The sequence below is a fragment of the Xenopus laevis genome, chromosome 4S (genome assembly GCF_017654675.1).
Source record: "Xenopus laevis strain J_2021 chromosome 4S, Xenopus_laevis_v10.1, whole genome shotgun sequence".
In the NCBI taxonomy this organism is placed as follows: Eukaryota; Metazoa; Chordata; class Amphibia; order Anura; family Pipidae; genus Xenopus; species Xenopus laevis.
This window is the reverse complement of record NC_054378.1, coordinates 64,560,615-64,581,443: the sequence shown is the minus strand read 5'-3', so window position 1 is coordinate 64,581,443 and position 20,829 is coordinate 64,560,615. Positions and strand designations below refer to the sequence as shown.

At 38.6% G+C, this 20,829-nt stretch overlaps 1 protein-coding gene across 9 annotated transcripts in view; it reads left to right on the top strand.

Annotated features, from left to right (window-relative positions):
• Positions 1-20,829, top strand: part of sgip1.S (SH3GL interacting endocytic adaptor 1 S homeolog) — a 65,748-nt gene that overhangs the window by 3,638 nt on the left and 41,281 nt on the right. For 5 of the 9 annotated variants that reach the window (XM_041561355.1, XM_041561354.1, XM_041561357.1 and 2 more), the window contains exons 2-6: positions 11,724-11,787; positions 12,550-12,574; positions 13,525-13,584; positions 13,703-13,760; positions 14,138-14,313. In XM_041561355.1, coding sequence (XP_041417289.1) covers positions 11,724-11,787; positions 12,550-12,574; positions 13,525-13,584; positions 13,703-13,760; positions 14,138-14,313 — 383 coding nt within the window. The remainder of the gene's footprint in view (positions 1-11,723; positions 11,788-12,549; positions 12,575-13,524; positions 13,585-13,702; positions 13,761-14,137; positions 14,314-20,829) is intronic. The other 4 variants (XM_018260751.2, XM_041561361.1, XM_041561359.1 and 1 more) reach the window with 1 other exon arrangement.

Genomic DNA, 20,829 nt, shown 5'->3' with positions numbered 1-20,829 from the left:
GGCCTGCGCATACGAAGAATTATCTGCCCCCCCCCAACCACTAATGTGCATTGGAATAGTTTGTAGGAGGTATGTTAGGATAATTGTTAGGAAGTTGAGTGGAGTAAGCAGGCCCCGGAATCCCACACCCATGTGGTCTGATTCCTCTATAGTTACACCACTGGCTTTTCCCCTCCAAATATCTATTCAACTTTTTGTTTTTCCTGCCCCTGCCATCCCTATTGGCCCTGGGGTTTGTTTATGGCTGTTGCTTAGTGTGCTATAACTCATAGCATGCATAAATGATTATACTAAATTGAGGGGATATTATCACATTAGCTCAAAAGTTTAATATACTACGATTTGCCAAAATTGAACTAAAATACAGTACTTGATATTTGTATACATTTACTATATAAACCCTTATAATAACATTTTGCTTATCGGTTGTTTTATATGTAGTGTTAGTAATGCATCATTACGGTCGAAAGTATATTTTTCAGTCATTGTAATTTTTATTTTCTTAATACTGCTGAGTGTTGTAGATTTAAATCTTTTAGGGCTAGTCCACACGGGGAGATAGCGACAAAGCGCCGCAACAGTCGCCGCGACCGGCGCAGGCGACAGTTTTGTATGGGCGCCTATGTAAAAACGCCTGTGCTAACCACACGAGGCGATGCGCTTTTCAACAGTCGCCTGAAAATGCCTCGCCAGGCTTTTTCAGGCGACTGTTGAAAAGCGCATCGCCTCGTGTGGTTAGCACAGGCGTTTTTACATAGGCGCCCATACAAAACTGTCGCCTGCGCCGGTCGCGGCAACTGTCGCGGCGCTTTGTCGCCGCGACTGCAAACGCGTCGCTATCTCCCCGTGTGGACTAGCCCTTAGAGTTGGAATATTTTCTGCTTAGAGCATCACATTACATAGATTGTGTGGACACTGTGTATTAAATGCTCAAAGCCTTATACATTTAAATGCATTTTCAAGTATTGTCGCTGTCGAGTGCAGTAAATTATCACTGAGATTGCAGATTCCATTGTACATCTGAGATAATCTGAGAAAATAACAAGTGCTCCATGCAGCTAGTGCAGGTCATATGTGTTTGCTTTCTCATGGGCCAAGTTGGGTGGCTGGAAAACTATACCATGAAGCATGACATTTTTGTGCAAATACATTTTTCTAATAATGCGTCATTGGATTATTATCACAAAATGGAATGGTGCCTTTAGGTAATTCAGTGCATCCCTCTGGCTTGTATGGCCAAGCATTATTACACCATTGGTACTCACTCATATTAGGTTATATGAATGAATGAACATAGGTTATATTCTTATTCCTTCTTCACAGTACCAATGGTGTAATAATGCACATTTCTGCACACTATGTGATGCAATGAGCAGAACACCATGAAATGGAATTTGATTACATTTTTTAAAATAGGTTACATATTAAAATGCATAAAAGATATAAAATATTTGGTTACATTTTCTTTCAAAGTATGTACATTACTTATAAATTCTGTATAAAGAGCTACTAGAACATAATCAGTTTTTAGGAGTATGGAAAATTTGGAGTAGTAAGTAGAACCTATTCAGTAGCTGGTCTGTGTAAGATGGGTGTAAATACACTGGCCAAGTCAGAGTACTACCACTTTGTAAATGTAAACCCAATACATGTATCTAGGTCTGGCTCTAATGGATAGGGGTTAAATTCAATATCTGGGCACCAGATACCATACCTACTAAATGCCTGTTAGACCACCAATTTCATTAGGACTCTGTATTGCTGGTTTACCATCTAGACTAGATTAAACTTTGATGGAGATTATATTAGCAATTTATAGTACAGGTATGGGACCTGTTACCCAAATGTTTTTAATATGGTTAGCCAAAAATGTAATCTATAAAGGCTGGAGTGGGCAGATATCTAACATAACACTACTTCATGCTTTTAAGCTCTCTAACTCTGAGTTAGTCAGTGACTTTAAGGGGGGCACATGGGACATAACTGTTCAGTGAGTTTGCAATTGATCCGCAGCATGCAGGTCAGATTCAAAAGCAACAGTTATGTGGCCCCACCTCACGTCACGTTACCAGGCAGTAACCAATCAGTGGAATTCAATGAGAAATAGTGTGTAGCAGGATATTGGAACCTGCAACTGACTTTAATTAAATTTTCTGATAGATCACCAGAAATAATGTATTTTTCCAATTACTTTCTTTTTTCTATGCATCACTGTTTTTCTAATATTGAAGTGTAAAGTGTCTTTTTTCGCCTTCTAAAGCAGCTCTGGGAGGGGGGGTCGCCGACCCTTTAAACTGTTCTAAATTGATACATTTATTTAATACATTTCTTATCTTTATTTCTGCTGAGCAGAATCTCGGGGTTTCATTACAGGCAGCTGTTGTATCGACTAAATGTTGCAAAATTGTAACCGTTTAGAGTCTGCACCTGAATTACTGAGCTATCAGACTCAAACACCAGAGACAGGAACATTCAACTTAGGTTTTGGAAAAACAGTAAAAAAATAAATAATGGAAAGTAATTGAAAAAAGTCTTTATTTCTGGGGAACAATCTGAAAACAACTGAATTGAAAAAAATGTTTGGAAGGTGAACAACTCCTTTAAAGATTATGCTTAGCAGGCCCAGAGGTAAGAATGGTATGATCAAGTATTTATCAAAGTAAAACTGTTCACAGAGTTGGGGTCCCCTCTCCCAGTGCTGAGAAGGTGAAACGTGAAAATTGAAACTGCATATATTCAAAATTCATAAAAAAAATAAAAACTAGAAAGCAACTACTGTAGATGTACTATATGAAACCTCCCTCTTGCTTTAGTGCAAGCAATAACAAAAAACAGCAGATACATTAAATAATAAACTATTAATTGACACACATAGACATAAGCACTTAGGACATTATTAATGGAGCACAGTGCCTTCCATGCTTTGTTAAGGTGATAATGACCTGGCAATATCTAATCTGATGTATGTGCCACCCCAAGACTCAATATCCTGGAGATGATACTTCAACTTTTGTTATTAAGAGCAGCACAAAAATACAAACCAAATATTCAAACTGCAAGTTGAGCTGCAGTTGATTATATCCTTATGGGTGCGTGCAGCAAAAACGCTGCTTAAATGACAGTATAGGCAGTTGGGTCTGTATTTTCACTGTTCTGCCTCCAAAAATATAGTGATTGTGACCAAACTCCATTTGCGATAACATTGGGTTCTGAGGATGGCACTTCTGCAGTCATTAGAAAAAGTATGAAGTACAGAATACTTGATTACTTTAGTTGTCAGGGGAAGTTACATTAAAGGGGTGGTTCACCTTTAAGCTGACTTTCCAGAAACTTATCTAGCAAGAGGTCGTCCAGAGAAATTCAATGTTTTATGGGGTATCTGGCTGAATGTACAGAACTTTTGATTGTAGTTAAATCCACTTGGACCCTGTACACACTCTTTTCTTTGCTATCATTGTTTGTAAGTTGAAAAAGTTAAAAAATAAAATATTAAAAAAAAAAAAAAAAGGAAGTGGCAGTTAAGGGGAAGTGTGAAAGTCAAGACAAGATCTGGTTGAGCAAGAATCCCATGCTGCCTAGAAAGGCAAATGCACACCCTCCAATGACTGCAAAGAAGGTTCAGCTACAGGTCCTTTGGTGTCTTCTTACACAAAAAGTCATCAGGAAGGGATCTTATCTGCAACCTCTTCACAAGCATCAAGGTTTGTTTGGGAAAAAAAAAGGAGCTTCATTTAATAAAACACCGGCACCCAATGCCACAAAGCATTGTATGTGTAGAGGAAAGAATGGATTCTACTATATCTGCAGATTCTGGATGCCTATGTGAATTAGGAATGGCTCTTTTTTTTAGGCAGTCTCCCTAAACATACTCCATAAGTCACTAAGAGATACCTGAAGAAAAGAAAGCTGAAGGCTTTGGAATGGCCCTCACAGTCTTATGGTTCAAAAACCTCTTTGAAAATATGTTGGTAGATATTAAACATGCAAGACAGCCCAAAATGATATCTGAATTAGGAGTAATCTGCATGAAAGGGTCAGCAAAAAATCTGTACAGGAATTAAAAGATTGGGTAAAAAAGCTGTTTACAAGCTGTGATGTATGCTATCTTTTGCAAATGACAAATAGTTATTTTTTTTCCTGTTTAAAGTTTGTGGAATAAAATTTAACTGCATTAACATTTGCAAATATGCTATTTAACACACTAATTCCCACGGTAGTTGTTTACTACTTCATTTACAAAATTTACCGAATATGTCATTTGGCCAGTGGTGCTCAACTTTTGCATTTAACTGTAAAGTCTTCAAACCAAACTAGGGATCAAGAATCAGATTTCCAAAGTTGATAGCATTTCCATTTAATAGAATTAATTGAATTTGTAGTTCATTTGTCCAAACACACCAGAGCCCTTATTTATTAACGTGACCTAAAACCTTCTCTAAATCTTATGAAAGCTTTAGCTTTATTCCATTATCTTTATCCTGCTGTTTGCAGAGAATCTGCAATTGTACCATCATGTAATAAAATAACCTATACTTTATGAACATTGTGAAATGGCATTGAATTTCACATGAGCTCTAATGGGTTGACTTCACAGAATATGACTACATCTCAATGTGTCCTTGAGCACGCAGCACTTTCTCTGCTTCTGCTGTGGGGACAGTGGATGGTTTGCATTGTTTCCTTTGTTAATCCTTTTTCATATTTTTATTTTTTTATACTCAAGAGGGATTAAATGAACTAAAAGCCCCAATGAGTTGTGCAAAGAAAGGTGTATAAATCAGGAACAAACACTTTTATTGAAAACTATAGAGTCATCCTTCGGGCAGATTTTATTTTCCAGTCAGGGCAGGAAACTCATTGGTAAGTTAAAGGAAAACTATACCCCCAAAATTAATACTTACAAGAGAACTAAACCCCCCAATAATAAAAACCCCTACCCAATACCCTATATAGTGTCCCCCTGCATAGGTGAATATCCCTGAAAGTGCCTCTATTTCATTACTCACATATAGGTGCAGAGTAAGCGCAGTGGAGCTCATGCTCGCCATCTTCCAGCTCTTCAGTTTTCTTCGGGTCCTCTTCCTTCCCTTCGGCAATGTCCGTCAGCTTTGGTGCATGCGCAGTTGCTACGAACCAGAAGACTGCTCCAACTGCACATGCGCCAATACTTCCCGAAGAATACAGAAGAGCCGGAAGATGGTGCCCATGAGCTCCACCGTGCTTACTCTGCACCTATATGTGAGTAATGAATCCAGGCACTTTCAGGGATAATCACCTATGCGGGGGGAAGCAGGGAGGGGGACTACGTATGATAGTGGGTAGGAGTTTTTATTTTTTGGGGTTTAGTTTTACTTTAAAGGGATTCTGTCATGATTTTTATGGTATAGTAGTTTTTATTTCTAAATTACACTATTCACACTGCAAACAATTCATTCTACCATGTAAAATGTAATTCCTAACCCAACAAGTGTATATTGGTGTGTAGGCAGCCATCTCAGGTCATTTTGCCTAGTCATGTGCTTTTCAGAAAGAGCCAGTGCTGCACTACGGAACTGCTTTCTGACAGGCTATTGTTCTTCTCAATGTAATTGAGGAGTCACAGTGGGACATGGATTTTTACTTTTGAGTGCTGTTCTACCCGGGAGCTGTTTTCTGGTTACCTTCCCATTGTTCTGCTGGGGGGGGGTGCTATCACCCTAACTTGCAGTGCAGCAGTAAAGAGTAACTGAAGTTTATCAGAGCACAATTCACATGACTGGGGCACCTGGGAAATAGACAAACTGCTGGAGGGGCACTAGCATTATGTCAATGTAGCACAGTATGAACTGCCCATCTTAGAGTCCTAGTAGGTTTCCCTGTCTCCTGCTCTAGGCTGCTTTCCCTATGCTCCCTGTGTGTGCCATACTCTGCCTGCCCTATGCTCCCTGTGTGTGCCATACTCTGCCTGCCCTATGCTCCTTGGGTGTGCCATACACTGCCTGCCCTATGCTCCTTGGGTGTGCCATACTCTGCCTGTCCTATGCTCCCTGTGTGTGTGCCATACTCTGCCTGTCCTATGCTCCCTGTGTGTGTACCATACTCTACCTGTCCTATGCTCCCTGGGTGTTCCATACTCTGCCTGCCCTATGCTCCCTGGGTGTGCCATACTCTGCCTGCCCTGTGCTCCCTGTGTGTGCCATACTCTGCCTGCCCTACTCTGTAGCCTGTGGGATGTGAGCCTGGTAGGGTTTATTCTGGGGAGTTATTATGATTTGTAAATTATTGTTAGGGGCCCCTATGGTGTTTAATCATGTTGGCGGGGGGCGTGCTGTTTTATCCACAGCGGAGGAGGAAGGATAGGGATGTTTATGGTATATTTAAGGGTATGACTTAAATGTTTCATATATGAGAGATATTCCTGCAGTGAGCACCAGCCATTTGTTTTTTTTGGTGTGTTGCCACCATTAATGTGGACATGGTCTTAAAAGTTTTTGTGATAACATGGGTGTGGTTTACAAGGTGAAGTGGTCAACACTGGCTTCCTTTATCTAGGGGTGATTCTATGCCTCTTGATGCCTGAGGCGACTCCTGCAATGCCGTACCCTCTCACTCCCCATTGCTTACCTTTTTTGCGCAAGGGCAGGACAAGGGGGGGCGCATCACTAATGCAGAGAGCGCAATTGACCATCTAAAATTACTTTTTAACAGTTTTTGAATTATTTGCATTTTTCTTGTGACTCTTTCCAGTTTTCAAATGGAAAGACCCCATCTTAACAACAAATGCTCTTTAAGACTACTTACAAATATATTCATATTACTATTGGGGCCCCCTCCTATTCATCTTCAAATCAATGCGTGGTTGCTGGGGTAATTTGGACCCCAACAACCAGGCTGCTGAAACTTAAGAGCTAATGAATAAAAAACTAAATAACTCAAAAACCACAAATAATAAAAAATGAAAACCAATTGTAAATTGTATCAGAATATCACCCTCTACATCATACTAACATTCTGCATTTAATTTTCTTTTTTGTTAGCACATATTGGACTGCTCAGTCTCACTTTACCATTTAACCCATTGTAAAAACCTCAGGACCATTCTTTAGATGAGGCCATCTGAATTATTAATGAAAGGATCATGTTTTCTCTGTAGACTTCTTCCATGCACATTGAATGGGTTTTGTTACATGCTTTGATACCTAGCAGTACAATTTGAACTTTCACTGCAATGGTTAGGAGTCTGAAATGAACCAGTTAAAGGAACACCAACACTACTATCATGATATTGCTCCTAAGAATTGGGTAACAAGTGGTCTCATCCAGTAGTTAAAGGGGTAGTTCACTTATTTTCAGTTGAGTTGTTTTGAGATTGCTCATCTTAAACAGACTTTTTTCAATAGCTTTCCATCTTTTATTTTTTACAGTTTTCGCAAAGTTAAAGTTTAATGTTTCCCCTATCTAGTGTCTAAGGGCAAGGCCAGACGTGTTGTTTTTACGTTGCGTTTTTAAAAAAGCTCCGTCAGGCGTAAATACGCAGAAACTGCACTTCCACTGAAACGAATGGAAAACGCACAATGGCAATTCTCACAGGGCGCTTGCAAGCTGAACTCCGCCACAGGACGCCAGTATTGGCGTTTTTTAGCAAGAAACTACCAAATCGATAGACTCTATGGGATATGCACGTTTGAAACCACACTTTACGTAAATAAGCAACGTATTTTAAATGTGGCGTCCAAATTCTCGCGAGATGAATGACGCATATACTTTTTTAGGGCCGGCGACGTAATTATATTGCGTTCTGACGATCATTCCTTCTCCATTTTGCATGTGAATATTTTTTCTATTTCTAAATAGCTTTTCTATTTTCTATTTCCAGCCAGCGGAATTATGGGGAACGAGAACAATGAGAAGTGCATGTTGGGAAAAGAAACCTACGTGCTGAAAAATGCATGAAAAATGCATGAAAAACGTATGTTGGCGGTTGCATGTGGTTTCAGTGGTGTATTTACGCCCGACGGAGCTTTTTTAAAAACGCAACATAAAAACGCCATGTCTGGCCTTGCCCTTAGTCTGGTAGCTGTGATCCAGGAGCATTCTGAACTGTTACAATTTGGTACATTTAGTTGATACATTTCTTAGCAGCATCTGGGGAATATTAGCAACTACATATTAGCAACATAACGGCTGCCTTTCATGAAACTCAGATTCTGCTCGGCACAGACAGTAATTTCAAAAGCAGAATTGGCAAGTTCAGAATTTTTTCTGCTCATTCATTTTGAGGGCATTGTTTAGTTTATCAAGTAATGATTTTGTTTTATTTTTTTCCACACAAAAACACAATTTTGAAAGGCCATCTTTTGTCTTAAATGGGTAGTACCAAATGTGTGTGCTTTTTGTGAACTCTTGCAAGTAGATCACTCTAACCCTATTTTTTAATTCTGTAACCCTTGTTTGTAGTAATTTTAAGACCCATGTTCATTATAAATTCTTGTAACGTGCTGGTGCTATATAGATGTATGATGACGATCATTTGTGGAGATTCATCATTTGTGTATAGCAAAATCTGATAGCCGTACATTCCAATGTTTTGGGTATCTTTGTAACCTTCCTTATGAGTGAAATGCATTCAGGCAATCAGATCTTGCTTATAGTGATTACTACTATCACCTCTTCCACAGGTGACAAAACACCAAAAGTACCTTGCCAAGGGACAGGTATAAAATATGAATTGTATAATTAGATAATTCATATGTTTTACCCAAGGCCACCCCTGTGGTTTCCAACAGCAAGATATTTGCAGGTGCTTTGTCACCCAAAGTAGGAGCACAATTTCCTACAAGGGGGAGAGTGCCCCATGTGCTATTACCATAATACACTGCACTCCTGGATTTTCTTTAAAGGGGAACTATCGAGAAAATGAAAATTTAATATAAGCTTCAGCATACTGAATTAAGAAACTTTCTAAATACAATCAATTAAAAATTCTGTACTGTTTCTTAAATAATAACATGTATGTTCATTATCCCTCTTTCATCATCTGTTCTCTTCATTCTGTCTTCATGCAGCAGTTGGGTGTCAGATATTCATTAACAGTTAGATCCAGTAAATCTTATAGAGGTGCTCCTTTTGCCTAGAAGATGTATTAGAGCTCATTCAAATACCTGAAAACTTATTTGAGTGAGCTCTAATACATCTGCTAGAAAAGGAAGCCCCCCCTATAAGATATATTGGATCTATCTGTCAATGAATATCTGACACCCAACTGCTGCATAAAGCAGTTGGGAGAAACAAATGCTGAGAGAGGAATATTGAAGACTTTATTATTTCAGAAACAATGCAGAATTTGTAATTGACTGTATTTAGAAAGTTTATAATTTCAGTATCATGAAACTTGTATTTCATTTTCACGATAGTTCCCCTTTAATATTTCACACCTGTAGCCATATACAGTATATAGCTGTGTGTGTATGTGCCCTGTTAATCAGAGTGTTCAGGACTTGGAGTTTTCAAGATATTTCTTTTCTGTAATTTGGATTACCATACCTATTCTAAAAAAAATCCTTTAAACATTAATATACCCAATAGGATGGTTTTGCATCCAATGAGGATTAATTATATCTAAGGTGGGATCAAATACAAGTTATTGCTTATTATTACAGAGAAAAAGAAAATCAATTTTACAAATCTGACTTATTTGCTTAAAGGGCACCAATCATGACCAAAATCATTTACTAAGTAAATACACTATGTGAAAGCTAAAGAAATCCGATTTTTAAAACAGTTAGAATTGCTTGTATAATGTAAATCATCAGCTCACTATACTTCTGCAAGATCTCCCCTATCTTCACTGCAGTTCTAGCTGAGGCAGGCATCTTGGATTTCACTGGCTCCTCCTACCTATATTTTCCCAGCCAACTGTAGCTCTGAAATCTCGCACATGCTCAGTTGAAATTCCTTGCTTGCTTATCAACCCTTCTAAGCTATTTTCAAATCAGCCAAACCTCTGTGTTAGCTGCTGTTCAGTAGTGCTGCCACCTGCTGGAAGTTAGTGGTTGTCCTTCATTTGCATAATAACATCACCAGCAGGGGACAAGATAGGGAAATATCCTGATACTTCTAGTGGAGGAGTTTACTTAAACAAGGCATTCTGGGTAGAATACTCAAAGCAGTGTTACAATCTGAGCATGCTCCTGAAATTTGCATATTAGAGTCTCTGTTTTAGTCTCAGTATGGTCTCCCTCAGTGAAAGAACCCATTTGACAAAGTAAGGGATTTTTTTAAAACCTGCAGTTTTTTCAAAAAACGATATATGTAGTTTGATTAAACGTGTTTAACTTGTACTGATCAGATTTTTAATATGTGTTTGATTTTGGCTGTGATAGGTGCCCTTTAAATGGAGTTGTAATTAAGAGCTTTTTCACACACACACGCAAATATTTTTCAGAAGTACCAACCCTCCATTTCTTGAGAATAATATTGTTTTATTTAATAAAAAATAAAATTATCTAATTCATGAGAAATTGAGTATAGTTTTTCCTGAAAAAGCTTTATATCCCACTTTGACCAACCACCCAAAGTTGTGTATCGGATACTCCATACTTACCCATTGGCACAGATTCTTCCAGCGAAGTTCCACGCGTCCATCTTCCGCGTCCTCTGTAAGATGAATGCGAGATCGGTATTTCTGCGCATGTGCAGTTGGAGCAGCTAGCCGATTTGCGCAATTGTGCATGCGCAAAATTACACAGAAATTGCCGATCTCCCAGTCAGCTTACCTAAGATGCAGAAGATGGACCCGTGGAACTTCGCTGGAAGAATCTGCGCCGAGGGGTAAGTATGGAGTATGGGGCATTTCCCCGGGGGGAGGAGGAAGGGAGGTCTACTGGGGTGGGGGTAGGGGTTTTTTTTCCCCCACAGGTTGATTTATCCTTTAATCACTTATAAATCCTTCTCCTCCTCTAACCCACTCACCCCCTCCCTCAGGATTTTGCTTTGGCTGTTGACTTATGAGCATGCTCGGTTCTTCTCAGCTCAGTCTACTAAACACACCCTCCAGTCTAACAGCCAATGAAGAGAAAGCATTGCTGGTTCCCATAGAAACTCTAGCTGTCTCGTACTATTTTTTTCTACTAACCACCTCTTCTGAGCTCAGCTTAACCATTACAGTGCTCAACCCCAGCAGAAACTTTTATCAAAGTATGTTGTGCCTGTGTAAACCTGCATTCTGCATTATATGAACTTTACAGCTTACATGTCCTGTTTGCAGATGTAAATGTTACGGATGATATGTCAGAGGGAAAATGTCCGCCGGGTGAAAGCTATAGCAGCTTTGTTTTAGGAAAATGTGATGGAGCTGGCAAATGGAGGGGGTATTTGCAGTACAAATGATGTGGCTTGGGTGGGGAAGAAATGCCCAACTTGTATACATGGTAGGTAAATGTAGGCTTTACATGTCCTTTAAAACTTTTTAAACATGTATATTACAGCTATTTATTGTTTTGATTAATAAATTATATTAAGGTAGGCTGGCCAATTTTTAGTTATATGTATGATAGCATGAATTCTTGTTTAATTGAATTACCATTTTCAGTGATTAAAGGTGGTTTCGGTGGATAAGGTCCACATCTGTTGGTATACCCCAGTACCCCAATCAGACATATATAATTTAGCATACAGTCATTTGTCAGGAAAGCAAATGGAAGAAGAAAGCAAGTATATTCAGTGTTATTTCTTTGTATTTTCAGGATTGAAAAAGCGGACAAGGAAAGCATTTGGTATACGGAAGAAAGAAAAGGATACTGATTCCACGTAAGTGTATAATGCAGGCAAGTTTTCCAAAGAATTGGGTTCGCCTTTAAGAAAATGTTTTTCTCTGCACTCTGTATATTATGCTATGAATACATTTCTAAATACCTTCCTAATGGCCAGGCTAGGTTGCAACGGTGGCAGGAACAATTTGCAAACTGTTAAACATGTTTCTGATGTAATGCTGCACAGTGAAGTTGTGTGCTTCAACAGGAATAAAAAAAAATATGCAGAATAAAAAGAAAACTTTTTCTATAAATTGAACAAGTGACCGATGTGTCTTGTTCAGTGAAAGAACTACAGAGGGTGTTTGCAACCCCTTGGGGCCCTCCAGGTTTTGGGGGCCCAGCTGCACAGCCTGCACCCTGGCCCAGGGATGGCTAGTTACATGACTGGTCTTGTTATAGTGGGGCCTGGCGTTCGCTTTCGGCCACTCCCTCCCAACCCACTGTGTGCACGCTGGCTTATAGTTTTGTGTCGGCAGGTGGCAAAAATTATAAAGTAGAAGGGGTTGGGAGAAGGAACTACCATACAACAGACCCCATGGTCTTCACCTCTGGCAGACAATGTCTGTATGCTTAGATCAAGGAGAGGAAAAACGCAAGTACGGGTTGAGTCTTAAAATGGCAGCATTCTGCAGGGTTAGGGACTGCAGAATGGCTTAGGGTAGGGGCTGAGTTTTTCCTGACCCACACATCACTAGTCCATAGAATTATCTTTCTTTTCTTTATATTGTTTTAATTTGTTTCCTATCTCCTGGTTTAGGGGATCACCTGACCGAGACAGCAGTGTAAGTATAATTCTAGTATTCTTCCTGTTTCTTAGAAGGTAACCTGGGGGGGGGGATGAATTAAGTTAACATTTAAAAATATGTTATAAAAAAAAGTATAAAAAATGTGTAAGAAAATTGTGAGTGTCCCAATATAAGTAAGTAAGTAATTGATTGTATTGATTGAAGTACAGCACCACAAGTCTTTTCTATAAATAAAAATGCCTTTATTGGAACACTGGCAGGACCTGGATAAGCGATGTTTCAGGCTACACAGAGACTTTTTTCAAGTTTGAAAAAAGGCTCTGTGTAGCCTGAAACGTTGCTTATCCAGGTCCTGCCAGTGTTCCAATAAAGGCATTTTTATTTATAGAAAAGACTTGTGGTGCTGTACTTCAATCAATACTTGTGAGAGGATTGGAAGGTGGCCAGTCAGGGTACGTGCACCAGGACCCACAGTTAGGAAATGTTTGGGAGCTGATTCTACCAAATAAGCAAGTAAGTAATTGATGACATATTTTTTCGTGGTGTCAAGATTTTTCAGAAATTGCAGACCCTTTTGATTAAAAGACAATATTTGACAGCTCCTTGCAAAAGACCCCCTGGGTCCCATACCAGCACTGTAACTGCAAAGTTTTGCACAGGGTCACAACTTTAGGTGTCTTAAATCTGGTTTCACTACCCAGGAGCCAGAAACCAGATTCCAGATTTGCAACTCTGCAATTACAGCACTGGTGCAGGGGCCCAGGGACTTTTAAGGACAGGCACAGATATGGTTAAGTTGAGGGGGCATCCGTTAAAATGGGGCTTGGTGTTTCGTTTCCCTTTAATATACAACTTTTACCTTACAACTTTGATACCACCCATTTCAATATGCTTTAGCTGAATTGGTAAATGTTTTGATATGCAACCATAGTCTTTTTTTTTTTCTTTCGCAATAATGCCAAGATTTTGTTTTTTTTTACTAAAAGCAGAAGAAAGCAAATGGCGCCCCAAATGGATTTTATGCAGAGATTGACTGGGAGAGATATGTAAGTATTAAAGTGAATAAATGCCTCAAAGAACTGAGAAAATATTAATGACATGGAAAGATTTTAATATGCAAATATAACTTATTCTCATAGTATTTTTTTATATAAATTATTGCAGAATTCTCCTGAGGTTGACGAAGAGGGCTACAGCTTCAGACCTGATGCTGAACCTGGCTATATCCTTTTAAAATACATGCTCATAATTCATTACAATAGTAATCTTTATTTGCATACTTTTTTCTATGACTTGTTAATTTTATTTATTTTATTAAAAATTGTATGTGAGAGTTGTATTGATAATTTGAGATGACCACCATTTAAAAAATAATAATGATAATAATGTCTAACTATAGTAATCTATTTGTTGAGATTTGTTTTTTAAGACATTAAAACACATTTTTTTTGTGTGTTTCTCCTCCGTTCATATAGGTGCTACTGTGCTATAGATTATCCCTATGTTTTGTCAAGATTTTTTGAACCATATTGAACCCAATGTATGTTACTGTCTAAGAAAATGCACACAAACTCTGTATGATCTTTAACTGTGATTTACCTACCAAAGGAAAGCACTTCTATTCATCAAGTGAATCAGAAGAAGAACAAGAGTCGTGCAAGAAGTTCAATATTAGGATTAAGCCTCTGCAGGCTAAAGATAGCTTGAAAAGTGCTGCAACTGTGGATGAGCTAAAGGCTTCAATAGGAAACATTGCCCTATCTCCTTCTCCAGTGGTAAGTTTTCTTTTTGCTGTTGTAATATCTTGAGACGTTTTTGTTTGAGCACAGTCCTACAAACATACAAAAATTTACACTACTGTCACTTGTTTAAATATTAGTTACTTTATAAATATATATATATATATATATATATATATATATATATATATATATATATATATATATATATATATATATAAAATGTAGACAGAGGATCACACTCACAGGACTTGCAGGAGGAGGTGCTGTTCTTTTGCTCTATAGAATATTCAGTAATGGGTAGTGGCCATTAAAAAACTTGCACTAGACTGAGATGCAGAATGAATATAGGAGCAGTTTGCAATTTGTCATTATGATACCATTTAATGGCCTTTTATTAGGTTATACTAGCAGCTCACATATTGTTTTATAGATAAAAGCTCAATGCTGTAACATCTTAGTAAATGTCAATGATCACATTTGGCACTTTGAGCTCTTCATTTTAAAGTAACCCAGAAATTCAGTGGGGAAAGTACCCCCTCTAATTTGCATGACAAGTGGCACACGTAGACTGCAATGGGCCCTCCTGCACACCACAATGGCCTGGTGCACACTGGAACCATTATGGGATGCACACCCTCCCTTCTTCTGCTGCCAGCCTGCTCATCCGCCTTCTCTCTCCCCCACCTTCCTATCGCTAGTGGCCGGGGAAGAGGAATTTGGTCTGGGAAGGGGATTTATTTGAAGCTATAAAGGAAGCCGACCCTTCGGTTGTGACCCACCTGAGACCACGGAGTCTACTTCTTCTATACTTAAAGGAATTGTTCAGTATAAAAATAAAAACTAGGTAAATAGATAGACTGTGCAAAATAAAACGTGTTTCTAATATAGTTAGTTAGGCAAAAATGTAATGTATAAAGGCTGGAGTGACTGGATGTCTTAATATAATAGTCAGAACTATACTTCCTGCTTTTCAGCTCTCTTGGTTTGCACTGACTGGTTACCAGGCAGTAACCAATCAGAGACTTGGGGGGGGGCACATGGGTCATATCTATTGCTTTTGAATCTGAGCTGAATGCAGAGGATCAATTACAAACTCACTGAACTAACTCAGAGTTATAGAGCTGAAAAGCAGGAAGTAGTGTTCTGGCTATTATGTTAGACATCCAATCACTCCAGCTTTTATACATTACATTTTTGGCTATCTAACTATATTAGAAACATTTTTTATTTTGCACAACCTATCCATTTACACAGTTTTTATTTTCACACTGCCAGCTCCTGTCAGTTAGTACTGTAGTTTCCTGGAATACTGCAGTCTTCTTTCCCATGCAACTGTCTTACCAGTTAGAGTACAGAGCATAAAGGTGATTGCCATGCAAGTCAGCGGGAGTACTTTTGGGTCATTAGTCATTGCATTTTTTTGGGTTACTTAAAGAAGGAAAGCTGATTGTTACCAATAGATTAGCCGCAATAATGCAAGCTAGAACGCTATATTTATTCCGTAGAATGCTATACCATACCAGTGTAAAAAGCTCTAGAACTTCTGTTTGTTTAGGATAGCAGCTGCCATATTAGCTTGGTGTGACATCACGTCCTGCCTGATTCTCTTCCTGCTCACTCATAGCTCTGAGCTCAGATTACGTTAGGGAGGGGAGGAGGGAAAGAAGCAAACTGAGCATGCTCAAGCCCTAGCCCTGGAGGTTTATGCTGAAAACAGGAAGTCTGATACCAAAGTCCATGAGTACACAATAGAAGGAAAGAAATGTGGTTTTTCTTTTGACAGAGAACTCAGAGCAGAATTACTTTGAGGGTTTAAAGGTGTATTTATATAGACCTTTCTGATAAAGCTTACTTAGTTTTAACCTTTCCTTCTCCTTTAAAAATGTGTGACTCAAAGTGCCATTTGTGCCTAAGGAACAGAGTTCTGTGCCGTCACATTTCCCAGTCAAGCTAATGGGAGGAAGTGGTGGTGGCTTCTGGCACTTCTCTACCAGCTCCAAATATGCTCCCTGTGCCAAAGAATTACAATGCAACAGCTTTTTTTCAGTTATACTGTATTTTTATGAAAAGATGATAAAAATGACCAAAGAACTCACTGCCTTTTTAATAAAGATTTGTAAATGATAAATGTTTAAAAAAAAAATTCTAGTGAGGAAATGTCTTGTAGCTGGTTTTCATCTGGATCAACTCTTAATATCCTGTCTTGTCTGTATTTGAGGGGTGAATCTCCTCATCCTTCTGTGCCTGGTCCCTGGCCACTGCATATTTATTGTTGAAGCATCAGCCATTCACAAATGGTATCTGATAGTTGGAACATTAGGAAAGCCCAGTAAGCTAATCTTTTATAGATAAAACTGATGTGTCTGATGTGGCATATATCTGCATTAAATGAAAAATATACACTTGTTTTCTGACATTTAGCTGGACATATGGTGTGTTTAAACTGCAAAAAATAAATGCATATACAGGTATAGTATTTGTTATCTGGGAAGCTTGAATTATGGGAAGGCCAGCTACCATAGAGTCCATTATAAGGAAATGAAATTAAAGAATCCCCACATACCAGTAGGGTTACCACCTGGCCGGTATTTTAGCGGCCTGGCCGGTAAAAATGATGGTTGATCTCAATGTTATTAATAGGGGAAAAAGATATATATATAGTGGGTTGACCTACTTTTAACATGTATCTAATAAATTTGATATTTTAGATTGTGAAAAGGTTCCCAGTGTGCACCTTTTTTTTGGGATTTTTTGCATACTGCCCTATTTGGTAGCACCTGGGTCAGAAAAAGTGTTTTGGACTAGTGGTGTGCTGAACTAACTGGACTATATATATATATATAAAAGGTGCCACCCCTACATACCAGACAAGCAGGTGGAGGACGAGCAGTTGCTTTGTCTCTTGGCCCTGATCACCAACACAAACAACCATTTTGTGTAATGCTCAGTCACACTTACTCCCTTAAAAGAGAAGGAAAGGTTAAAACTAAGTAAGCCTTATCAGAAAGGTCCATCTAAATAAAGCCCCAAAGTAGTGCTGCTCTGAGTCCCCTATCAAAAGAAACACTGCATTTCTTTCCTTCTATTGTGTACACATGGGCTTCTGTATCAGAATTCCTGCCTTCAGCTTAAACCTCATTGCCCTGGGCAAGAGCATGCTCAATTTTCTCCTCTCCCCCCCCTCCCTCCTCTACTGTAATCTGAGCTCAGAGCAGGGAGAGACTCAGGCAGGAAGTGATGTCACACCATGTTAATACTGCAGCTCCTATCCTAAACAAACAGAGAGTTTCTAGAGCTTTTTACTCAGATATGGTTAAACATTCTACAGAATAAATATAGCATTCTAGCTTGCACTATTGCAGCTCATCTATTGGCAATAAAATGCCTCCACAGCTTTCCTTCTCCTTTAAACGGCACCTGTTGGGCGAAAATATTATCTCCAAAATATTGCTCCCCCCCACCAGGGCTAGGGCATCTGCACCGAGAGGGAACGCATTATGTTCATGCATGTGCCCCAACATGGCTGCTTGTACTGGGAGCTTCCTCCCGGTGTGGGTGGCCTAGTGCTGGAAGAGGGCAATTAAAACAAACAAACAAACTTAACCCCAACCGGAGTACATGCTCTATTAGCCTGCACCTTTGGTAGGTGATAATATTTTTGCCGTGTGGTTGGCACGTAGATCAGCTCTTAAGCTTTCCCATCTGAAATCTCATGATATTTTTAGGGTGAAATCTCGTGATGACATCACTGGCGTCACCAGGTAGGGATTTTTTTCTAAAGGCACTAGTCATCAGCACTCCTCTGCCCCTCCCTTTGACAAGTTCAAATAGGATTTTTCTTTCTTTTAATTTTTACAAACAGGTTATGAAAATCTGTCTATGGGAGGCAGGGAGAATGTTTCTACAGCTTTGGATCGGATAGGAACTTTGAAGAGGCAGGATGGGGGTGCAGCCCCTTCAGAAACAACTGAAGGGCCACCTTCTGAAATGTAAATATAATGTACTGCACCATGCACTTTTAATAATGTTTTAGAAATGATAAAATGTTTCTGTTCAGACAATTCGAGCTGAATAGAAGGTAACATAAAAATTCCTAAAGGAATTACATGGGTTGTCCTAAAGGAATGGAAGAGAGACTACAGACAATTGCTGCTGTTCTGGGAGAGGAGGGGCTGGTGCAGCTCCAGCTATAAATACAGCACTGATTAGAGTTGATTAAAACGTTATCCTGAAAATCAGATGCAATGTTATGCTACATTTTGAAAATGATGATAGATAAATCACAGGGATTTTGGGGAGTCTAGTTTTGCAAATGTATTGATAGAAATAAACTATCTTTTATGTACTAATGGCCTGTCGGCCAAATGGGCTGTGTTTAGGCAAGCACATCATACAGTAACTACTGCATAGTGAAAGGTATCGTTTCTGCACTTGTTTTCAGCTGGTATGTTATAAAACAGACCCCAGCCATACTTGAAAAAAGAAAGTTTGGAAAATGGCAATTACCAAACAGTTTTATAAGAATTTAAAATATCTGAATAGAATAATTATATAATATATTAGACTGGCTTTTATGAATGGAGCAAACTGCTTGCTCATATATCCTAAATATAGCAAAACATTATATTGTATATATGAGATGAAACCAGTCATCACTATGAAAATGTCTTTCTGTCTTAGTTAGACTATGAATATAGGACTGTTTCAATTAGACAGAAAATCATTTGCCAAATCATTTGGCAGCTACAAGTGCTGCTACTAGTAGCTCTGTGTGCCATTGACCTAAGCCTTGGCTTGGCTCAAGTCGCAAGTAGCTATTTGCAACAAGTCCGAAAAGTTGTTCTTATCTGTTCCATCTCCTACCAGCCTGCAGCACACCCCCATTATAGTTGCTAAAACAAGATGAGGACTAATAGATCATCGAGGGCAAGACCCTAAATGAAGCTCTGATTAGATCACATAGTTTACTATTAAATAGATACATAAGTCCCAAATGCATTCTCTCTAGGGGATCAGAGATTATTTAGCACTGCTTAGTGTGCTCCTTTTGCACATCACAAATGTAGAAAGTATGTTATCCTGTGTCTTCAGAAGCTGTTGGACTGCAGCTCTAAACATACTTCAATATTAGAAAAACAGTCAAAAATAAAAATGTAATTGAAAAAAGTCTTTATTTTTGGTGTACTGGAAAGAATTGAACTGAAAGTGTTTGGAATGTGAACGACCCCTTTAACAAGTTGATTATAGGCTGAGAAATGCTGGAAGTTGTAGTTGGCAACATCAAGAGACCCAAGGTGAAAAAACACTGACATAAAGGATTTTTCTTTTCGTCATAAACTTATTTAAGAGGCCACACAGCTACCTTGGTAATGACCTTTGCAGCTTTATAATTTAAATGCAATTGATCTGCATTAAACACTTTATTTATGGTAAAAGCATAAGACCTCGCTTGCAACAGTGTTCATCTTTACATTATGAAACTGTGTTAAAGCTTAACGTACTTCTCTTTGCCTCATGCTCGCCAGCTCAATTATTCATCTGTGCTACAAATCGGCAGCCTTTGCTGTATCCCACACATTTGTATGCGAGTCTGACTCCTAGCAATGCATTTTATTGCAGCCAGATCTTCAGTTGTCACATACTTTCTTTACAATAAAAATACTAAATAAAACAAAGAACAATAAATAGCATGGTCGTGCAAATATCTAGAGTTCTGTTGAAGCAAAAATGTAAAAGTGGGAATTAAAATAAATAAATTAGTAAAGCTCTGAAAAGAATGTAACAATATGCATGTATGCATATTAATGCGGTGGCACATGAAAACCATATATACATTTTATTGTGAAGGTGAACCATCCCTTTAAAACAGGAAAATTATATAAGGATATAATTTTAGCTTGAAATGTTGGTGGTTCTTAAAAATGGAACTGGAAGTGCTCTTGCAGAGTTAAATAGCATCAAACGTATCTAAATGTAGTGTATTTTACTTTTTTGCAACATAATTTGCAGCTATATTTTTTAATGTTACAATAAAAAAACACCACTTAGTTGCCAATTATGTCTACCCAGTGTAGCAAGATATTAGGCTAGATATTTACTAAGGCCTTACTTCCAGCAAGGAAACACATACACTATAGAACTGTTCTTTTTAATAGCTGCAAGCAAGTAAATGGGTTATCTAGTCCACTTCCCAGGAATGAGGATAATCTTTTTCTTTCGGTTGTGGTACAGCTTTAAAAATGAATATGAGCCCAGCAACCACTACTTAAAGGAATTGTTCAGTGTAAAAATAAAAACTGGGTAAATAAATAGGCTGTGCAAAATACTTCCTGCTTTGCAGCTCTCTTGGTTTAAACTGACTGGTTACCCTGGTTACCAGGCAGTAACCAATCCGAGACTTGAGGGGGGGCCACATGGGTCATATCTGTTGTTTTTGAATCGGTGCTGCATGCTGAGGATCAATTGCAAACTCACTGAACAGATATGTACCATGTGGCCCCCCCTTCAAGTCATCATCATCATTTATTTATATAACGCCGACAAGATACG